We start from the raw sequence: 23,311 nt of genomic DNA, 5'->3' as shown, positions 1-23,311 counted from the left end.
TGGTACCTACAGTAGGTGGGTAATGAAACACCTGCAAGAAAATAGCCAAGCTCAGAAAGCACTAAGGACTTAAGCAGCTCAACCCTGAACTATAAATATTCTCTTTTATTAGTAATCCCTGTGACACAACCTTGTAGCCAGATGTAGGGCTACTGATCTACTGATTCATCGGATAGGATTGTTCGAACAGCTGTCAGCCTTCCCAGATAAACAGACACGAAACAACCAGAAAAGTTAATTCTACTCTTTTATTATAAAACAGATTCTTGCAAGTCTGATAGTACAAATCTCTCCGGTTTCTTAACAGCTACAGAAGTTAGGGAGGGTTCCTTCCGGAGTCTCTTTCTCTGTCCTTATGAGCTGTGAGCTATGCCAACTCTTGCCCGATTGTTCCCTAGGCAGCATCTCTCTTTCTCTCCCCCACATCGAGTGGCATTATTATGGCCACTCACAGATCTCGCTCAGAGCATAATATGCTAGCTCAGCCTTCTCGAACTTAGCATCCTCCAGGATTCCTTCTTTCCTCAGATAATTTTATTAGAGTTCTTTTGAAAACATAAACTAATGCAACATATATAAAGATGAGGAAATAAAGAAAGCAAAGGGAAAGCAAAAAATGCAACAGAAGAAAAACGTTAGACAGAAAAAAGATACACAGCAGTGACCTGATATTCTTCACAGCATTTATCAATACAGTTACGTTTTAACCTCTCTCTAAAGTTGCATCACAATACTCTTCTTCCTATAATCTATCCTAGCTAAACATCATAAGTAAAAAAAAATAGGTTTCTCTCTTCAATTTCTGCACAAAAATTTCCTAAGAGGTCCTGTAATCAATAAATTTGGATCAGGGGTCTCCAACCGTGGCAACTTGAAGACTTGTGGACTCCAACTCCCAGAATTCAATTCTGGGAATTGAAATCCACAAGTCTTCAAGTTGCCACGGTTGGAGACCCCTGCTCCAGAATGCTGAAGCTGTTCCGTCGCAAGCTGGGAAACTTTGTGCTACTAAACAGAGACAATTCACTATTAAAAGGAAGAGACTCACTCTAGTTATTCTTGCCGACTGGGCAGAAATGTCCATGTTTTTCTTAGCAACAATATGGCCATTGTCTACCATTGACTTCCCAATGGCTAGAATAGTGAATGCCTTTCTGGGCTACAAAAGACCTGCTCTAGGTTTCCAAAATACAAGAACAGCAGCAGCATCTGAACAGGAGTAAGAGCCAAGATGGTACAATTGTGTGACAGAAGCCCTGAGGGTTGGGGTCTTGCTTAATTAATTTAATTTAGTGCATTCGTAGACCAGTGAAAGGGGCTTCGATTGGGTGCTCAGAGTCCTCTAAACTTTTTTGTCCCTCCCTGTGCACATCCCCCCAAAAGTGTTCCAGTCAAGACCTTTTTAACTTTAAAGCGGTGGTGGGATTCAGCCAGTTCGCACCACTTCGGGAGAACCAGTTATTAGCTTTCTGAGCAGTCTGGTAAACTGATTGTTGGAAGAAATCATTAAGGCAGAGAACCAGTTGTTAAATTACTTGAATCGCAGCACTGCTTTAAAGGAAATCTCTGCACATTTCTTAGGTGTGGAGTTTCCCACCTGAGTATTCAAAGGGAGGGAAGGAGAAACCATGGAAAGGTCAGGAGACAAGCAGGTGTCCAGGAAACATGAAAAGCATGACGGCCCAGATTTTCCTGGCCACAGCAGCATCTGAAGTGTTAAAATGCTTTTGAACCACAGCTCTTGTGGCCTGTGCAACCCCCGTCCAGTTTGAGAGCCTGTGTCTTCTTCCTGGCAGGATGGGCTGCGGTTTAGGCTTCCATCACTTGGGCCCTCCTCCAGATGGGCTAGGCTAACATCTGCCCATGCTGGCTGTAGAGGGTGAATAAGGTAAAGGTAAAGGTTCCCCTCGCACATACGTGCTAGTCGTTCCCGACTCTAGGGGGCGGTGCTCATCTCCGTTTCAAAGCCGAAGAGCCAGCGCTGACCGAAGACGTCTCCGTGGTCATGTGACCGGCATGACTCAACGCCAGAGGCGCACGGAACGCTGTTTCCTTCCCACCAAAGGGGGTCCCTATTTTTCTACTTGCATTTTTTATGTGCTTTCGAACTGCTAGGTTGGCAGAAGCTGGGACAAGTAACAGAAGCTCACCCCGTTATGCGGCACTAGGGATTCAAACCGCTGAACTGCCGACCTTTCGATCGACAAGATCAGCATCTTAGCCACCGCGTGCCTTTCAGAGGGTGAATACTGATCTTCAAAACATCTGGAGGGCACCAAAGGGGAGAAGGCTGGAGCAGACCAAAGGGCAGCCCAGAATCCCAACAGGAAGGAATTCTAAAAAAGTTGGGGTTTTTTTTCTCTCTTGAAGTTGTTGCCTCCCAGAGGTCTGGCCATAGATTCACTTGGCTTTCAAATGCTATAGAAAGATCAGGGACCTGCTAATTTGAATCGGATCAGTCCTCTCTCCCACAAAAAATACTTTTCTGTCCCAATTCTCAGTAATATGAGAAAACTTTTTAAAAATTATTTCTAAAAGTGATCTTCCCTTCTCCTTATTGTTTGGGGGCTGCAGGAGCAGCAGGGGCTGGGCTGGGTGGCTTGTTCTAAAGATGCAGTCAAGGAAAAACTACACCTCCTGTCATATATTTCTCTCCCCCAGACTGCAGCCCTGCATCATATTGAAGGCCAATAAATCTGTTTTGACCTTCCGCTTGTGAAATCCATTCCATTAAATTGTACCCATAATCAAGTTTGCCTCTTATCTTTATAGCCGCCACGACGACATTCCGGAGGTAGCATCCGCATATATAGTAGCTGCTACTACATCCTGGAAAGTCTTCATAGAAATGGACGTTGTTAGTAGTTTGCACAAGCTCTCTTCTTCATCCTTTGTTCGCCTCTCACATCCTCACCCTCTTGGCCAAGTGATCTCTCACTAGATGCCAGAAGTCCAGAAATTCTTCTGAAGTTTAGTTTTGGTGTATTTCTGTGTGATACCCCTAAACTTCAGAAAACATCCAGACTGCTGGCTAAATAGACAAAGGGCACTGCCCCTAGTTTAGTTCTGAGCAGGGCCTCTTTTTCCACGAGAAAAGGAGCAGAAGATGGTCTGTCTACCCGTCAGTGGATCCTTCTACCGCCATTCCCTTTGCTTAAGGTTTTAAAAGATGCTCTGAGTTATTGATAATACAACTGGCCAAGAGGTTGGCGGGCTTCATCAGTGGAAAATCATCTAATTTATAGAAGGCTGGGCTACTTTAGGACCGCAGTTCTTATTCTCTGCTGGGAAGAGATAATTTGCTAATAGGGTGTCATCATCAAAGCCAGGAACTTCCCTATGGGGGACAATAAGCTATCTATGGCTGGTCCTTGACTTACGGCCACAGTTGAGTCCAAAATTTGTGTTTGTTTTTTTGTGAATTTTGTCCTGTTTTACCATCTTTCTTGCCACAGTTGTTAAGGTTAAGGGAATCACTGCAATTGTTAAGTTAGCAACAGTTGTTGAACGTAACTGGCTTCCCCATTGACTTTGTTTGCCAGCAGGTCGCAAAAGGGGATAACGTGACTTCTGGACACTGCAATTGTCATAAATATGAGTCAGTTGCCATCTGAATTTTGATCACGTGACCAGGGGGATGCTGCAATTGTTGTGAAAAATGGTCATGTCCCTTTTTTTAGTGCTGTTGTAACTTTGAACGGTCACTAAATGAACTGTTGCAAATTGAGGACTACAGGGCCAGGCAGCCTCTTTCCACATGGCAGCTGCTCCTTGATCTCCCTTTGCAGCCTCTTTGTTTTCCGCTTCTTGCAGGTTTGCTTCTCCTAATCTCATGTTTGCAGCACCCAATGCAATGCGTTTTGCACCCCTGACCGAATCTCTCCCTTTTCCAGCTGTATCTGCCACTTGTCCATGTTAGTGGGTGCAGAACCCGGGAGGCTGGAAGTCTTTTTTCTCATTTCAAAACTCATCCACTTGCACCATGAATCTGAGGAGTAAACCATCAAGCTAGCTCTCAAAGAACTGGTTAGGAACTCAATGCAGAGACTTAGCAAGACTGAGCTGCTTGAAGCAAGCAGTTCTTCGTCTCTGCATAGATTTCCACCCAACATAGAAAGGAAAATGCAAAATTTGGATCCTCCTGGACCCTCTTCTCCATTCAACATTCTGACAAACTCTGCACAGACCAGGCATGTGGGAGCTTCATCACTTGAGACTTTCAAGAAGAGATTGGACTGCCATCTGTCAGAAATGGTGTAGGGGCTCCTGCTTGGGCAGGGTGGGTGGGTAGGTTGGACTAGATCAGGGGTCTGCAAACTTGGCTCTTTTAAGACTTGTGGACTTCAACTCTGGGAGCAGAGCTGGCTAAGGAACTCTGGGAGTTGAAGTCCAAAAGTCTTAAAAGAGCCAAGTTTGCAGACCCCTGGACTAGATGACCTACAAGGTCTCTTCCAACTCTTAATCTGTAAATGCTACATCTTTTCAATCACAGAGGACTTAAACCATGGAAAAATACAAACCCTGGTGCAAAAGGAATGTCAGATCAGTGGATTGGGTAGATTCTCATTCGAGTTCCGAGTATTCTTCCCATAACCACATCGCCTTGTTCTAGCCTAGGGATCCCCATGAACATTGATTTGGGAGGCGGCCTTCCTTGGGCAAGCCAGGCCTTCCTTGGGCACCACCCAAACTCTGCTGGCTTGCCCGAAGGACCTACCCCGTGCCCCAAACTAAAGGCAGCCAGCGCATCAAGAGCTCTCGGCCTTCGCGGACGGCAGATTCCTCAAGTGCAAGGTGTAAAAGGCCCAGGGTTCAGGAACGTAGATGATGCCGGGATATTTCTTCCGGAGGACCTGATCATTCCAGAGCCAGCCGATCCAGAGGGCCACCAGCCCCAGCGTGAGGACAAAGGAGTAAAAGAGGAAGCGGCCGTTGCTGTCCATGACGAGGCCCTTCCGCTTCTGGTGCATCACCAGCGCCACCAGGGCGAAGGTGGTGAAGATGAAGAGGGTGAAGATCTGGCCCTCCGTCACCAGGTACCTGCAAGAGAGAGGGACCGCCGGTGGATCAGGATGGTCTTCTCAAGGGGGAAGAAGGTGTAGCCACCCTCCAGAAAGGGGGGGGGGCTCTGCATGGGGGTGGGTGGGGCGAGGACAGACCTGGTGCTGAAGGCATGGTCTAACTTGACACTTTCATCCCACCTCCTCTCTTCACCTATACAGCAGTCCTCCACTTACGACCACAATTCAGCCCAAAATTTCAACTGCTAAAGGAGGTATTAAGTGAATTTTGTCCCACTTTAGTACCTTTCTTGCCACAGTTGTTAAGTGAATCACTGCAGTTGCTAACTGAGTAGCAGATCACCACCAAATGGGATCACATGATTTTGGGACACTGCAACCGTCACAAATACGAACCGACTGCCAAGTGTCTGAATTTTGATCATGTGACCCAGGGGATTCAGTCTGAAAAATGGTCATATCACTTTTGTCTGTGCTGTTGTAACTTTGAACCGTCACTAAACGAACTTGTTGTGACTCCAGCTCCCGAGCCTGTCCTCACGGAGGAAGATGACTCTGAAAGTGATGAGGAGGAGCTGGCAAGGCCTCCCTCTCCAGGACCCTCCTTTCTGGCAACGCCTCAGGTTCCAGCTGAAGACCAGGAGGAAGGCATGTTGGAGCACCCACTAATAGGGAGTGATGAAGATCAATCTTGGATTGATCCCAGGCAGCATTGGAGGGAGAGGCGTGCGCAGCAAAGGAAGAGGTGTGGACGGGCCAGAGATTGCTGAGTCACTGAGCCACGCCCACAGGGGATAAAAGTGCGTGGGGTTGCTCTGCAGGCTCTGTGATGGACAAAAACTACACATTGTGAGCAGTCCGGATATTTCTCGGACTTAAGGCTTGAACTTCAGACTATTCTTGGAACTCTTGGTTGCCCCAGCAACGGACTGCAGCTACGCTGACTCCTGGAGGTGATAAGAAACTTGGCAGGCATTTGGAGAGTAGCTGCCAGAACTTTTAGCTGCCAAAAGAAACCAGGTCGGCTTGTAAGAATAAATTACTGGCAGATGTCATTCATTCGTGTGTTTTTCCTGGGTGAGGTGGGGGGACAGAACAGAACTGCTGTATGTAGAGGGCTACTTAAAACTGTTTTCAGCAAGTTTTGAAACTGACACAGCAGAAATATTCTTGGGAGAAGGCTGCCAAAATGTGGCAGTGAAGAGCTGCAGCCAAAGTCTGCTTCTACCCCCTTAGAGGAGCTGGCCAAGGGTCCTGTAGAAAGGAAGCCTCCTTTTGGGGATTGGAAAGATGCCAGGAGAGACGTGGCTGGTGAGAACAGATGCCAGTGGCTGAAGGAACACAGGGAGAGACCCCAGGAGGCCCCACAGATACTACAGCGCCAAAAGGCAACAGAGAGCAGGCACCCATGCCGGTCCTTTTTCCCCCCAAACTTTTTAAAGTTTGAAATAGGAAAGAAACAGAACCAGAATTTGAAATGGATCAGTGGATCAGTTTGGCAGGGTTTCCTTTTCCCACCCATACTTTGCCCCACAAGATAAAGGATCACTAACTTCTCTTTAACAGTTTAAACCAGGGGTCTCCAACCTTGGTCCCTTTAAGACTTGTGGACTTCAACTCCCAGAGTCCCTCAGCCAGCAAAGACCCCTGACGTAGAGAGATGCTTTTATTTCGCTAAAAAGGACTTCTTTTGTTAAACCAATTTTTGTTTGTATGTCAGACTTAATTATTCAATTCACTTTTTTCCCCCTTTTAAAAGCTTGGCAAAATGCGACTAGCAATACCTTGCAGGTCTCTGACTTGCTCACACCTTCAGTGTTTTGATGTCAACTTTGAATGTTAATTCACCGTATCTGGCAAGAATGCCGCCCTGGGAAGGTGAGTCATTCTCTGCAGGAGAAGGTGAATGAATTTATTCCTGCATACATTCAAGGCAGAGTTTGCCTTCAACTCTCCTGTCCACCTTTCTGCTTTATCTAGAGCAGGGCTCTGCAAACTTGGCTCTTTCAAGACTTGTGGACTTCAACTCCCAGAGTGCCTCAGCCAGCAAAGGAACTGAGGAACTCTGGGAGTTGACGTCCACAAGTTTTAAAGTTGCCAAGGTTGGAGACCCCTGGACTAGAAGACCTCCAAGGCCCCTTCCAGCCCCCTTATTCTATGTTCCACTTGGGACATTCCAGACATCCAACTGCCTGACCCCTGGGAGATACCAACCGCCTCAAAAGCACATACACCTGGCTTGGTTTTGTTGCCTCCTTGTGTCACCTGGGCTGACTTACCAGTAATAGAGGCTGCTGGGCCCAATGAGCAGTAAAGCAGCCACAGGGATTCTTGGCTGCTGTTCTTTGCAGGGTATGAAACAGCCAGAAAAATATATGCACAGAATGAGGAAGAAGGGGATGTACCTGTGGAAAGAACAAAATTGCAAGAAGTGGTGAGGGGACAAGGTGGAAAAGGGCCTCCTGCTGTTTTAACAGCTTGTTTCAGGTCTCCTGGCTTGGCAAGTGGACAAAGTAGCTGCTTAACGGCCTGAAGAGACATTTTAGAGCAGGGGTCTCCAACCTTGGCCACTTTAAGCCTGGGGGACTTCAACTCCCAGAGTGCCTCAGCCAGCAAAGGAACTGAGGAACTCTGGGAGTTGACGTCCACAAGTTTTAAAGTTGCCAAGGTTGGAGACCCCTGGACTAGAAGACCTCCAAGGCCCCTTCCAGCCCCCTTATTCTATGTTCCACTTGGGACATTCCAGACATCCAACTGCCTGACCCCTGGGAGATACCAACCGCCTCAAAAGCACATACACCTGGCTTGGTTTTGTTGCCTCCTTGTGTCACCTGGGCTGACTTACCAGTAATAGAGGCTGCTGGGCCCAATGAGCAGTAAAGCAGCCACAGGAATTCTTGGCTGCTGTTCTTTGCAGGGAATGAAACAGCCAGAAAAATATATGCACAGAATGAGGAAGAAGGGGATGTACCTGTGGAAAGAACAAAATTGCAAGAGGTGGTGAGGGGACAAGGTGGAAAAGGGCCTCCTGCTGTTTTAACAGCTTGTTTCAGGTCTCCTGGCTTGGCAAGTGGACAAAGTAGCTGCTTAACGGCCTGAAGAGACATTTTAGAGCAGGGGTCTCCAACCTTGGCCACTTTAAGCCTGGCGGACTTCAACTCCCAGAATTCTGGGAGTTGAAGTCCACCAGGCTTAAAGTGGCCAAGATTGGAGACCCCTGTTTTAGAGAGCCTGGAAGCCCTCACCTTCTTTTGACCCAATAAAAATACTCCTTGATTCCTCAGTGTCTACATCCTTGAGTATCTAGTGTTCTTAACAGTGTAACCAAGCTGTGAGAGAGACCTATCCTTTTCCCTTCACCATCTTTACCCCTCAGAAACATCCAGCCATTTTGACTGGACATTTAAGCCGGAACAGGAATCCTGCTAGCCTACAGTAAACATAGACCCGTTCTCACTTGTAAGAAGAGAGCCCCTTTCATCTTTGGTGGCAAAACAATAACCTGGAGGAGGGTAGGAGAGCCTTTTCTGACTAACCCCATTTATATTCCAAGACATATGTATGACTTGAATTAAATGTGCTGGTCAGAAAAGGCGCTAACACAATATGAGTCAATCTTATCAGCTTGAAGATGTCTGGACTTCAACTCCCAAAATCCCCTTGCCAGCAGAACTGACTAGGGAATTCTTGAAGTTGAAATCCACACTGTCAGTTTTGGAAGGCAATTTTCTTTTTTGCTTCTTAACTGCCACATATTTTAGCTGGGGAAGTTGGGAGGGGGTTGTTGTTGGAGCGGTAGAAAGTTAGTCATAACAACATTCCGTATTCAAGGACTTTTGCCTGCATCTGATGGAGACTGCCTGAAGATTGCATCCAATTGAGTGTGAAGAGTTGATTGGACAATGTGATGAACTGTGGCTTTAAGGCACTGACCCATTAAAATTAATAGGATTCTTAAAAGCTGCAGCAGCAACTTTTCCTTGGGGTCATATGGAGAGCTGAAAAAAGAGGGGCCGCTTTAGTGAATCCCAGAGAGCTGGGCTGTGCACGCAAAGCCGAAAGTGCTTGCTCCAAATCCTTTTTAGAGTCCTGTTTGGCAAAAGTCCAGGCACTTCTTCTTAATGAAAACAAGGGAAATAACTAGGCTAAGAGCTTGAAACACGACCATTACCAACCAACAATATGGGGAAATGCAATAGAACAGGGGTCTCCAACCTTGGTCCCTTTAAGACTTGTGGACTTCAACTCCCAGAGTCCCTCAGCCAGCAAAGCTGGCTGAGGAACTCTGGGAGTTGAAGTCCACAAGTCTTAAAGGGACCAAGGCTGGAGACCCCTGCAATAGAAACAGAAGATTTAAAAAAGCAACCCTGCACGGAAATCCTTGATTTAACCTTTGGGTTGAGTTCAATCACAAACCACTTTTGGCCTGTTGCATCCCTCATGGTTCTCCCGGCCCACCAGGATGGCACAGGCAGGGGCAGGGGCAGGCCTACTTGGTTGAAAGTCTCACCCAGTAGCAGCTCCACAAAGGGGGGAGCAGGAGCAGGAATTCAGGGGTAACCAGACTAATTATTAAGGTTTTTAAGAAGAGACGAGTCCCTTGTCTGAAATGTTATAGGGTCTCCTGCTTGAGCAGGGGCTTGGACTGGAAGACCTCTGAGGCCCCTTCCAACTCTGTTATTCTTCTAATTCTTGGTCGATTAAAATCTTGTTACGAAGATGTCGAGTGGTGGGGAACCCACTGTGCTTTATTAAAATGTCATTATTTACTGATATATATCCAACCTTCCCAAGCAAAGCAGGGCAGCATCAGATGGCACAAAACTCTCAGACAGACAATATTACCACCAATCAAATGCATGGAAACAACGCAGCCAAGCAGGCCAATATTTCAGGATGTGAAGAAAAGGATCGCAAGTTAGATTCCATGACTTTAGGCCAGTGGTGAAATCTGAACCAGTTTACTACCGGTTTGCTGGCTGAGCATGTGCGCTGCATGTGCGTGCGCAGTGCGCACCGCGCACCAAATGTGAGGTGTGTGCGCGCAGTGCATGTCAAAAGGAGGCCCGCAAGGGGGGGGGTTATCAGCTGTGGCGCGCAACAGGCAAGTCAGCTGGGATCGTCAGAGCCTTTTAAAAGCATTTTTTTACAACCTCTTCCGCCAAATAGATTGTAAAAAATGCTTTTAAAAGTAAAAAAAAAATGTTTTTAAAAGTAAAAAAAAAATGTTTTTAAAAGTAAAAAAAAAGTAAAAAAAGAGGCTCTGATGATCAGGTGGCTCAGCTGGGCATGAGGGGGGCGTGGCAGGGATTTTTGTTACCGGTTCTCCAAACCACCCGCTGCCATCGCTACTGGATCAGGCGATCCGGTCCAAACCAGGAGTATTTCACCCCTGCTTTAGGCTCAGGAATGGCTGATCCTTTTTTGGCTGTTTCTCCTCTTTGTTTCAGAGTAGATGTAATTGTGCATTTTTGTTCTTGGGAAGGGGCTGAATATTTTGTCCCGAAGGACGGCTGCAAAATCTTTTCAGAAGGAAACAAGATGATCTAACCCTAAAGGAGGTTTAACACGATGAGCGGCAAAGCCCCATGAGGACTCCAAGGGAGGCACCTGAGCTGCCCACCCCCTGCAAATGCCGGTTGGGTCTCTCGCGCCTGCTCAGCCCACAGGTGAGGCCACTTTTCTTGCGCAGCAACAGGGAAAGGGAGCCAAGACTCACCACATTGAATGGCCCAGGTGCTCATCGTAATAGTACAGCAGTTCAAAGGAATCGATCTGGAAAGGAAGGAAATGGAAAAGTCCAGAGAGCGAAGGGGCCCAGCCGGCAGGCAGCAAAGAGCTCAGCTAGCATGGCTGTTTGTGACAGACAGTCCTCAACCTATGACCAAAGTAGAGCCCAGTTGTAATTTATTGGGGTTGTACGTCAAGGCACTGTGTGACCAAACTCGATTTTATGATAATTTTTATGCTGGTCATAAAGCATGTCCCCTGCCCTGCATTAAACAAATCAGGTGGTCGTAACTGAATCCAGCCTATCCAATGGCCTTTTTTTTTTTTGGGGGGGGGGGGGGGAGAAGGGCGTTTTCTTTTTGCAAAAGAGCAAAAAAGTAGCAAATTGCAGTCATACGACCATGGGATGCTGCAATTCACCAGTACCTTTTTTTAAAAAAAAAAATCTAACTTCCAAGAGTTGTTAAATGACCAGTCATAAGTTGAGGACTATTTGCAGTTAAGTGTTGATTGGGTCCCATTTGTTTTTAATCCCATAAATTGCCCAGAGCTGTCGCTTGGGAGAGATGGGTGCCATTTGATAAAATAAATTAAAAGATGATAGAAGATTGATAGAAGATAGATAAATAGATAGATAGATAGATAGATAGATAGATAGATAGATAGATAGATAGATAGATAGATAGATAGATAGATAGATAGATAGAAAGAGATAGATAGGCCAGAAGATACGCTCAAGATACAGAAGGATCTTGACAGACTTGAACATTGGGCGCTATCTAACAAAATGAAATTCAACAGTGAAAAAAGTAAGGTTCTACATTTAGGCAAAAAAAAAAACAAAATGCACAGGTACCGTATATGTGGTACCTTGATCAATAGTAGTAACTGTGAGAGGGATCTTGGAGTCCTAGTGGACAACCATTTAGATATGAGCCAGCAGTGTGCAGCAGCTGGCAAAAAAGCCAACACAGTTCTGGGCTGCAAAAACAGAGGGATAGAATCAAGATCACGTGAAGTGTTAATACCACTTTATAAAACCTTGGTAAGGCCACACTTGGAATACTGCATTCAGTTTTGGTCGCCACAATGTAAAAAAGATATTGAGACTCTAGAAAGAGTGCAGAGAAGAGCAACAAAGATGATTAGGGGACTGGAGACTAAAACATATGAAGAACGGTTGCAGGAACTCGGTATGTCTAGTTTAATGAAAAGGAGGACTAGGGGAGACATGAGAGCAGTGTTCCAATATCTCAGGGGTTGCCACAAAGAAGAGGGGGTCAAATTATTCTCCAAAGCACCTGAAGACAGGACAAGAAGCAATGGATGGAAACTAATCAAGGAGAGAAGCAACTTAGAACTAAGGAGAAATTTCCTGACAGTTAGAACAATCAATAAGTGGAACGACTTGCCTGCAGAAGTTGCGAATGCTCCAACACTGGAAATTTTTAAGAAAATGTTGGATAGCCATTTGTCTGAAATGGTGTAGGGTTTTCTGCCTGGGCAGGGGGTTGGACTAGAAGACCTCCAAGGTCCCTTCCAACTCTGTTATTATGTTATGTTAGATAGATAATGATGAGAGAGGGGAGGGGGGAGAGAATGGACAGACAGAGACAGACAAGAGTGTCAGGAGTCACAAGCAGAGTGAACCAGCCTCTCTCACCAGAGTCTCCGGCTTGAGATTTTTGATGATTGGATTCTCTCGGACTGACAGGTGGAGCTGGTAGCCACTGAAGATCAGTCGGTGATTGACAGAGTCCCCCACCAGGTGGATGCTGGCCCCCATGACGAATATGATGATGCAGAGATACACCATGGAGCGGGGAAGGGCCTTGGGGGAGCGCTCCATCAGCTGCACACAAAGCAATCGAGTCTGAGGCCCGGGAGCAAAGTCAACCCCTTCAGTCCCACCTCGCCCAAAAACTCCCATCAAGCAAAAGCGGGAAACCTCCTGCCCTTTCCTAAGTGGAATCCAAATCCCACAAAAACTGTCAAAAACTGTTCCTGAGAGAAAGTCTCTGTAGATGTCTGGGTGCCTTGACCTAAATCCCCTCCTTGGAATAGCAGCATCCCTCCCCCCGCTCGCCCCTACTGCAGAATGGAGGAAGTTCTCTGTGGCCCCCTTTCCTTTTAAGCTGGTGTGTAAATAACCCATTTGAAGGGGGATACGATGGAGAAGCTGATCATACCAGCCCAATTCAGCCCCTCTGCTCTCTTTGGCTTTGTCAAAAAATCGGCTACAAGTCCCAGCTCAAGGAGCTGGCTGGGGAATTCTGGGAGTTGAAGTCCACCAGGCTTAAAGTTGCCAAGGTTGGGAACCTCTGGTTTAAAAAACAGCCTTCTCTCTCCTAGATCTTATTCCGGGACTCACTCAACCATTTTTTAAACAGTGTGGAAACTGATCTTCTTGGATTAGTCATGAAGAAGAAGAAGCCTGACTAAGATATATTCTCAGAAGTGTTGCTGATTCAACCAAGGGATGTGGCTCTTGCACCTAGCAGCACTCCCAAATATTGCAATCCCTCCAAATATCTGTATTAAAAGGGGAGTCTGCCCTCCAAGTTATAGGACAAAGGACAAAGTAAAAGCGTAATGATTATTTATTTATTTATTTATTTATTTATTTATTTATTTATTTATTTATTTATTTATTATATTTGTATACCGCCCTTCTCCCGAAGGACTCACAGCCAGTAAAAGACAAAATACATATAATGCAAATTAAAAACTATATAAAAAACTGATTCGATTAGAGTTATTCAAACATTATTTGAACATTATTCGATTAATGATTCCTAGAGTTCAAACTGGGGAAGGAAAAGGAAAGCAATCCGACCCACTGATGTGTGTCCTAACCCTAGCCCAACACCAAAGCCCCCTTCCAACATTCCTCATTTTCCAAATATTTGGGAAGAAATGTGTAACAATTGTTCCCTTCCCGAGAACAAGCACCTGCCTGCCTTCGTTTAAAAAGACAACTGGGGTTCCCAGACAGGCTGGGGGGTTGCACAGTCTGGCTGGGAGAACCCCTCCAGTCTCCTTTGAGGCCCCAATCTGAGTGGAATATTCTATCATCAATCACGAGCTTCAGATACTTCAATCATACCCATTTTTTTCAAAAATCTGTGGCAAAACTCATTGTCAGTTTTGGAAGGCAATTTTTTTTTTGCTTCTTAACTGTCACATATTTTAGCTGGGGAAGTTGGGAGGGAGTTGTTGTTGGAGCAGTAGAAAGTTAGTCATAACAACAAGTTGATGCATGAAGTGTTTATCTAGATCGGAGGTGTCAAACCTGATTTCCTTGAGGGCTGCATCAGGGTTGTATTTGATCTCAGGTGGGTGTGGCCAGAATGGGCGTGGCCATCTTAATGTCATTCACATTGGCACCTGTGGTGGCCTGAGCGCTCTGCCAGCGAAAATGGGCTCCTGAGCTCCGTTTTCAGCTGCGACAGTCTCCTACAACCCCTCTGCCAGTGAAAATGGAGCTCAGGAGCCCATTTTTGCTGGCAGAGGCACCATGGGCCAGTCCTTCACAGTTTCCAGGGCAGCCCCTGGGCCTTGAGTTTGACACCCCTGATCTAGACCAATGTTCCTCAACCTTGACAATTTTAAGATGTGTGGAGTTCAAGTCCCAGAGTTCCCCAGACAGCATAGCTGGCTAGGGAATACTGGGAGTTGACATCCATGCACCTTAAAGTTCCCAAGGTTGAGGAACACTGATCTAGATCAGGGGTCTCACTTAACAACTTTAAGCCTGGAGGACTTCAACTCCCAGAATTCTGGGAGTTGAAGTCCTCCAGGCTTAAAGTTGCCAAGGTTGGAGACCCCTGATCTAAGATGGTTTTGTGGAAGAAGAAACCGAAGAATCCAGCAACTATTTTACCTTCAGGAGAATAAAGGGTGTGATGACATTATAGGCCATGTGAAAATAATCCCCAACGCTGGGCCTATTCAGGGGAAACCATTCCAGTGGAAGCACGATCTGCAGAGGGAGACACACATACACACATACACAAAAGCAAGAAACAACGTAGGGGAGACTGTGCCATCCCTTAATTATTGGTGGGCTTTCTGTTGCAGGTTTTTGTCGAGCTTGGCTATAAAGGCCATCTTTGCTTGCTGATATTTTTCTCTGTGTGTTTCTGTGGCCGAGACTGACAGAGGGAGGGAGGGGGGGGGCAACGTCAAAAGCCAATGCCAAGAAAAATTAATCTCAGAGCAATGCAAACATCCTAATCCCAAATCTTCTTTGCAAAATGCAAAATACAGGATAGGGAGGAGGATTTGCAAGCAACAAACAGCTGACACTGAAAAATTAAAGCACCACCATCCTTACACACGCATATCAACCAAGAGGCATATTTGTAGAACAGTATATAACACACAATTCTGACCTCACACTCAATGCTTATTCAAGGGCTGTACTATTTATGTTCATGGGAACAAGGATGTCAGATGGGGATAAAGAGATCAGACTGAAAGTGAATAATTCTTGATTTACTTCCAGGGTTTCTTGAAAATAAAGATGATTCTGGAAGCTTTGTAGCATGTTATCATCCCTTTTAATTTTCTTTCAAATTAAAACAATTTTCAAATATTTTAAAATGAGAACGGAGCAAGCCGACCAGCTGGACATTCAATAGAATAGAATAGAATAGAATTTTTATTGGCCAAGTGTGATTGGACACACAAGGAATTTGCCTTGGTGCATCTGCTCTCAGTGTACATAAAAGAAAAGATACCTTCATCAAGGTACAACATTTACAACACAATTGATGGTCAATATATCAATATAAATCAATATAAATCATAAGGATTGCCAGCAACAAGTTATAGTCATACAGTCATAAGTGGAAAGAGATTGGTGATGGGAACTATGAGACGATTAACAGTAGTGCAGATTCAGTAAATAGTCTGACAGTGTCCCTCTGCCAAATTGAAGTGCCTACCAACCATCTTGGGCTCGGCAGAAACCCCTCCCAGCATGAACCGGCTCCCCAGCCAGCCAGCTGCTCTGCTGCCCCTTGTTTTCCCTCCCGGGTAACAGATGTCAGAAGAGAGCAGATAGGATGCAATTTGGAGAATAGCAGAAGAAGGGAAACGCTAGTTCAGTAGCCACAGCAAAAGTCAACCTCAGCCGGTTCCGTTAGCAAGTGGGAGGGGAAGGCCACCCCAGGATGAGGGGAGGAAAAAAAGGGGGGCACGTAGGCAGCCAGGAGTGTTTGCAGGCGGGAGGTCCCTTCCAGGGAGGGGCTGAGGAGTTTGTGTTCCTGTTGTCAGCTGCCAACTTCAGTGGCCAGAATCGTCATGCAAGCCGAATGGGGGAAGCAACATGGAAGACCTGAGAGCAGAGAACTCAACATGGCTGCCCGAACCCAAAATGCTAAAGCCAGGATACAGGCAGTCCTCAACCTACGACCACAGTTGAGGGCCAAAATGTATGTTACTCAGCGAGACATTTGTTAAGTGACTTTTGTCCCATTTAACGACCTGTCTTGCCACAGTTGTTAAGTGCATCGTTGCAGTTGTTAAATTAGGAACACAGTTGTTAAGTGAATCACCTTCCCCATTAGGATTCTGACTTTGCTTGTCAGAAGGTCGCAAAAACTGATCACATGACAGGCACTGCAACCGTCATAAATATGAAGCAGCTCTAAGCGTCTGAATTTTGATCACACGACAGTCAAAAGACACAAGTCACTTTTTTCAGTGCTGTTGTGTAACCTCTGAATGGTCACTAAACGAACTGTTATAAGTAGAGCACTACCTGTATATGGGAAGGAACCTTTGCTTTTCTGTCCCAGTGCATCTTCACCCTCAACTCCTCTACCTCCTCTAAACCCTTAACACATATCAACCTCATCCCCAGGTACTCACCATGGCGATAGGCCGGCCGAAGTCCAGGACCCAGTTTTGCAGGGTGAAATAAAACCACAAGTCAAAATGGAAGCAGGAATCCCTGTAAACATCTTCCTTGAGGATTGCTCCATGCCTGGGAGTGAAAGCAGGAAGGCAACGGATGTAACGTCAGAAAGTTAGGCCAACCAACAAACACAGACACACACAGACACAAACCGAGGAAAAGGTTATCTTTCTACCAGCCTCCCTGCAAGGCAGCAGGCTCCACACCTGCTGACCAATAATTTAGTCGTTCTCTGTGAACAGCATTTTGGCCTGTCTTGGTGCATCCCGGAATGCAGGTGTGCCAACTGTTGGCCACCAAAGACTCACCTGTGCTCAGAAGGATTAAAAAATGGTCAAACAGCAGCCACAGGGGTGTGATCAAAGCTCCAGCTGTTTTTATGCACATCACATCAAAACGCCCTTATCTTGATTTTATTTTAATCATAGTCTGTGACTGATGTCTCCAACCTTGGCCACTTTAAGCCTGGAGGACTTTAACTCCCAGAATACCTCCTCTGAACCCTTAACACAATTCTGGGAGTTGAAGTCCACCAGGCTTAAAGTGGCCAATGTTGGGGACCCCTGGTTTGTGACACCCTTGCCTGACCCCAAGATGCCACAAGGATCTGGGGACGACGACACGACATCCATTAAGTCAAGACCCCGCTTTGTCTCAAACAGTGGCTGCGGTTCATGTATATTTTAACATTTTCTGATTTTTCTAAGGACACAGGTTGCTTCCTTCCCCCAATTAGCCCACTATCTTGACTTTAAATTCAGAACTTCGGAACCTAAGGCGCTTCAAAAAAGATAAGGAGTCTGTCACGTCCATCGTAAATGGCATCATAAATCACTGGAAGTTTTCAAGGACTGCCGTTTGTCAGAAATGGTGGCGGGTCTTCTGGTTGGCGGGGTTGGACTAGATCAGGGGTCCCCAACCTTTCGGATCTCAGGGACCACTAAATTCATAATTTTAAATCCCACGGACCACTGATATGATCTGCCTAATGACCGGCTGGGTAGTTATGGCTAGGTGGTCTTGTGACTGGGTGGGCGTGGCCAACTCGATGTCAATCACATCGAGGGGCGCCTCACTGGCCTCTACTCACCCCTCCCCTTCCAGCCCCTCCTCGCCTCCCCACCCAGGCTCCATAGGGCCCCAACAGGAAGCAGTTGTTGGAGCTAAGCAGCCACCACGAGAAAGAGTTGGCAAAACAGCTGGCTCAGTTCAAATTGGATCTGACCGAGAAGGAGGCTCAGCAGAAGCACCTCACTGAGGACTAGGAGCATAGGCTTTCCTGCAGGAGTGCAAGCCAGGTACCCGTGTCTGGAGGCTCAGTGGGCTGAGATGGTCAGCCGGTTCCATCCATGAATGGTCAGTCACTGGAACAAGGCCCCCTGGCTCTTTGCCACCAAAGCCCCACACCAGGAGGCTGAAGCAGACCCCAAGTCAGAATTTCTGCCCTCCTCCAACCTGCCCAAAAAGACCCCGAAGGGGGAGACTCTCTGCAGCAACACAAACAGTCATTGCACGTATGCAGCCCAGGGGCCGTAGTTTGAGGACCTCTGATTTAGGGCAATATTAAAAATGCAAGTAATTTTTCTGGGGACCACCAACATTTTCTTGCGGACCACCGGTGGTCCACAGACCACCAGTTGGTGACCACTGGACTAGATGACCTCCAAGGTCCCTTCCAACTCTTGTTAACCTGTCAAATCTGCTTCGCTTGGCATCCTGCATGCCTTAAAACGCCTGGGAGGGAGGCGAACGGGGCCGATGACAGGAACCGGAGGCGCCAATCCAGAACTCACTGAGTTCTGATCCAGAACTGGATCCAAGGAAAGGAGGGAGAAACTCCAGCAACCAGGCGCCAAAACCCTCGTGGGCTGCTCAGGGAGGGAGGGGAATATTCCGAGGCCCTTTTCCTTCAACCCCCGAGAAGGGCGGGAGGTCCCGGGAAGCCCCTCCGCCGCCAGACTCCAACGCCCAGAATTCCCAGCCACCAGGCGCCGCATCCCAGGTGCCGGGAGTTGCAGCCCTGGAAAGTTCCTGAGCTGGAGAAAATTTTGCGGGTTCCTGAGTCCCGCGCAGGAGCCGCTGCGAAGAAGAATCCCTGCCTGCCTTCCTGCCTTCCGACCGGCGGGCGGGCGCGCGGGGCGAGGGGCGCACGGAGGCGGCCCATCCTCGGGGGCTCCGAAGGGCCGCGGCCGGCCTGCGCTTCTGCCCGGGAAGCGGCGCCCTCTCTCCCACCCACCCACCCACCCAGGGGCTTCCCCGGCCCGGCGCAGGGAGTCAGAGGGGATCCCGGGGAGGGGCGACGGAGCACCTGCGGCCGGCCGGGTGGCGCCTCCTGAGGGCGGCCGGGAGTCTCGGGGCGGCGGCGGGGCTGCGGTCGCCGTTCATGGCCGCCGCCGGTCGGAAGCCGCCATGCGGGGCAGAGACGCTCCGGCGGGGCGGCCGGGACTGGTTTGGGCGGCCCCGGCCCTGGATGGAAGGTCTGCTGCCCCCTCTGGCCGCCCGACGCCCGGCTGCTCCCGCGCCCCGCTCCGCTCCCAGCCTGGCTGGGCGGAGGCCAAGGAAGCCGCCTCGCTCCGGACGGGCCTTTCGAGGCCGCCCCAAAGGAGGGGAAGGAATAGAATTTATTGGCCAAGTGGGATTGGACACACAAGGAATTTGTCTTGGTGCATAAACTCTCAGTGGACATAAAATAAAAAATACCTTCATCAAAGTACAACATTTACAACACAAATGATGGTCAATATATCAATATAAATCATAAGGATTGCCAGCAACAAGTTATAGTCATACAGTCATAAGTGGAAAGAGATTGGTGATGGGAACTATGAAACGATTAATAGTAGTGCAGATTCAGTAAATAGTCTGACAGTGTTGAGGGAATTATTTGTTTAGCAGAGTGATGGCCTTCGGGAAAAAACTGTTCTTGTGTCTAGTTGTTCTGGTGTGCAGTGCTCTATAGCGTCGTTTTGAGGGTAGGAGTTGAAACAGTTTATGTCCAGGATGCGAGGGATCTGCAAATATTTTCACGGCCCTCTTCTTGATTCGTGCAGTATACAGGTCCTCAATGGAAGGCAGGTTGGTAGCAATTATTTTTCTGTAGTTCTAATTATCCTCTGAAGTCTGTGTTTTCTTGTTGGGTTGCAGAACCGAACCAGACAGTTATAGAGGTGCAAATGACAGACTCAATAATTCCTCTGTAGAATTGGATCAGCAGCTCCTTGGGCAGTTTGAGCTTACTGAGTTGGCGCAGAAAGAACATTCTTTGTTGTCCTTTTTTAATGATGTTTTCGATGTTAGCTGTCCATTTTAGATCTTGCGATATGATAGAACCTAGAAATTTGAAGGTTTCTACTGTTGATACTGTGTTGTCTAGTATTGTGAGAGGTGGAAGTATGGAAGGGTTTCTCCTAAAGTCTACCACCATTTCTACGGTTTTGAGTGTGTTCAGTTCCAGATTGTTTTGGTTGCACCACAAGGCTAGTCGTTCGACCTCTCGTCTATATGCGGATTCGTCATTGTCTCGAATGAGACCAATCACTGTTGTGTCATCTGCAAACTTCAGTAGCTTAACAGATGGATCATTGGAGATGCAGTCATTGGTATACAGAGAGAAGAGAAGTGGGGAGAGCACACAGCCTTGGGGGGGCCCTGTGCTAATTGTACAGGTATTTGATGTGATCTTGCTTAGCTTCACCTGCTGCTTCCTGTTTGTTAGGAAGCTTGTGATCCACTTACAAGTCTGTTCAGGTACCTGTAGCTGGTTTAGCTTAGTTAGAAGAGTGTCTTGTCTTAATCTCTTGCATGCATAAAAAAAGTAATGCAATCGCACCGCAGCCCAGACAGGGACCTGTGGGCATGCTACCCAAGCAGCTTACTCTCTTGACATCCCTCTCCAATCTAGTCTGGGGGTTGGAGAAGGAAGAGAAAAAAAAGGAAGTTCTGAAGGCTGTCTCCGCATTACATGACACCCAGCCACCCACACCCACACCAAGCAAAGAGATTGGAAAGGGATTGCATGAGAGGCAGCTGTTTGCTCTTCTACACATTAAAAGGAATACAATTGCACTGGTAGCATGGAGCTGGGAGAGTGCACTACACAATTTGCAGTGTTCTCTTGAAAGCTGCCCATTTGGGGTGTGTGTGAGGGGAAGCAAGCAATTTCTGTAGGCAATCTCTCCTTTCCCCTGAGCCTTTCCTGCTGCTGGCAGGATCACACTGTTTTCAATGTGTACTATAGAAGAACAAAAAACTTAATCTCTTCAGATCTTTTTTGAGATCTTTCTCCAATCTCTCTGCTTTGTAAGGGCAGGGGAGGAAAAAAGCAACCTATTTTTGTAGGCAATATCTCCTTTTGCCTGTATTTTACTGTGTTTTTCCGTTGAATTCAGTTAGGCAGGAAAGAGTTTTTTGGTGAAAAAAACAAGTAATGGAAAACTTTCACCTTCCATATATTCATGTGTCGATAATAACACAAAACAACAAAATAAGATTGGTACCATCTAAAACCTGATCCAGTGACCAAGAGTTTTCAGACAGTTACTTTTCCTCCACTAGGATCTTACTCTTACTTTTATGATAGTTTGCAGCAGCAATTTGTGATCCAACCTCCCTTCTGATTCAAACTTTGTTCCTAATTGATAAAACATGATGGGCCAAAGAGGATGATCTGACAGTACTCTGCCTGCCTCCACATTCCAGGTATTCTGTTGCTGCCAGTAATGAAAACTGGAACAAACTGGGTGATACTGGCTTATGCATATAGCACAGCGGTTTCCAACCTTGGTCCCTTTAAGACTTGTGGACTTCAACTCCCAGAATTCCTCAGCCAGCTCCCTGACGGACTCTGGGAGTTGAAGTCCACAAGTCTTGAATAGAATAGAATAGAATTTATTGGCCAAGTGTGATTGGACACACAAGGAATTTGTTTTGGTGCATATGCTCTGTGTACATAAAAGAAAAAGAAAAAAAAACCTTCATCAAAGGTACAACATTTACAACACAAATGATAGTCATAGGTTGCAATTTAACCCTTAATGATAGCAACAAAAAGTTACAGTCATACAGTCATAAGTGGAAAGAGATTGGTGATGAAAACGATGAGAAGATTAATAGTAGTGTAGACTTAGTAAATAGTTTGACGGTGTTGAGGTTCTGGGAGTTGAAGTCCATAAGTCTTAAAGGGACCAAGGTTGGAGACCCCTGATATAGCACATTAAGAAAGGTAGAGGTTTCAATTGTATGTCTTGTGCTTGCTTTTGGGATGTGTACTTATAAATAAGCCAGTATTTTAGTCTGCTACATGTATAGCACCATTGTAAAAAACATTTGTACAGTGAAAAATCTCGGATGAAACTACAGATTTAATGAAAAAATGATGGACAATGAAGAATAGCAGAAGTTTCACTAATAAACTGGAATATGTTGAACTTTGCAAGACCATAAGAAAATGTATCCAAGAAGAAACATGTCAATTTAACGTGAAGCTTGTGAAAAAGCCAACTGAAGAAAAAAACAGGATTAATAAAGGAAAAACAAGATGGATCTACGACATCAGCAAGGATTGTGAGCCCAAGTGGCAAAAGGAAGCTCAGGACCTTATTGGTTGGAAACAGGCAGAAGAGGCTTTCATCCTGCAGAGCACAGACAATGGCTAAAATGATGATGATGATGATGAAGCCAATATTTATAAGTACACTGAAAATTGCACGAACGAGAATACACAGAAACAATCAGCTCACTCCTGAACTGAAGCAATCCAATTTATGGCCATATTTATGCACTGAGAAACTGTAACCTCAAAGAAGGGGAGATCCTCTCACTCCTGCTTTTGTGGCGTAACATCTCTGCCTGCCAGCCTGAGGAGCTTCTTCGATGCATGTTAATTGCTCATGAATTACCATATTCAGATCATCTATCCTGGGAGATTACAAGTAAAGATCCTATCAAGGACAAGTGGAAATACAATTATTTGCAGCAGAGAATCACCAATCTTTTTGCCCCTGCCTCTTTGGTGCAGGCTGTGGAAAGAGTCTCATGGTTGAATCAGGTCCGTACATAATACATGAAATTGGCCTTGTATTATTTCTACAGGTGGCGACATCTCCAGTTGCATGACTCTGAATTAATTATTCATTTTGTTACTGAAACCAGTATTGAACAGGCCTCAGGTCCAATTAGCAAGATCACGTTACTGAGGCAGCTGGTACTACAAATGACTAAGCAGGACTAAGGCTGAGTCCCCTGAAGGCCTCTGGAGCAAGTCACAGGCAGCTCTAGCAAGAGGCATGGAAAGCAACACTGCTGCTCACAATTGCTGCCAAGAGGCAACCCAAACAACAGGTGACAATTGTTGAATAGTTTCACTGTAACATAGGAAATTCCACCGGGACCCCAGAATTCACTTTTCTCTAACTTCCAAGTTTTGTATCCTGTTTAGAGTGAGCTTTTATATTCTTGTCCTAAGAAGTAAAGCTACACGTCCCCATATCATATGGTCAAACATATAGACGGAGTTTATTACTGTAAGATCCCAGAAGTTTCCCCAAGCCATTGAGATGCCAAAGAGAGTGAGACTAGAGACGAGGCTTGCAAAAAGAAGATGATTTTATTTTTGGCCAAAACAAAATATTGGGTGAAA

General features: G+C 46.4%; 1 protein-coding gene across 2 annotated transcripts; it reads right to left on the bottom strand.

Annotated features, from left to right (window-relative positions):
• Positions 1-229: 229 nt before the first annotated feature.
• On the bottom strand, positions 230-19,237 carry CLN6 (CLN6 transmembrane ER protein). 2 transcript variants are annotated; one of them, XM_058156284.1, is made up of 7 exons: positions 18,983-19,237; positions 16,629-16,743; positions 14,635-14,733; positions 12,415-12,603; positions 10,741-10,796; positions 7,867-7,992; positions 230-5,040 (listed from the first exon to the last, which is right to left on the bottom strand). In XM_058156284.1, exons 1-7 carry the CDS (start codon positions 19,057-19,059, stop codon positions 4,749-4,751), a joined length of 954 nt encoding a protein of 317 aa, XP_058012267.1. In that variant the 5' UTR covers positions 19,060-19,237; the 3' UTR covers positions 230-4,748. The 2 variants fall into 2 exon arrangements, with proteins under 2 accessions (XP_058012267.1, XP_058012268.1); XM_058156285.1 differs by lacking the exons at positions 7,867-7,992; positions 18,983-19,237 and adding exons at positions 7,301-7,426; positions 18,468-18,830.
• Between the last annotated feature and the right edge of the window lie 4,074 nt (positions 19,238-23,311).

Source organism: Ahaetulla prasina, chromosome 13 (assembly GCF_028640845.1).
Source record: "Ahaetulla prasina isolate Xishuangbanna chromosome 13, ASM2864084v1, whole genome shotgun sequence".
NCBI lineage: Eukaryota > Metazoa > Chordata > Lepidosauria > Squamata > Colubridae > Ahaetulla > Ahaetulla prasina.
The sequence above is the reverse complement of the archived record's forward strand: the minus strand, read 5'-3'. Positions and strand labels throughout refer to the sequence as shown.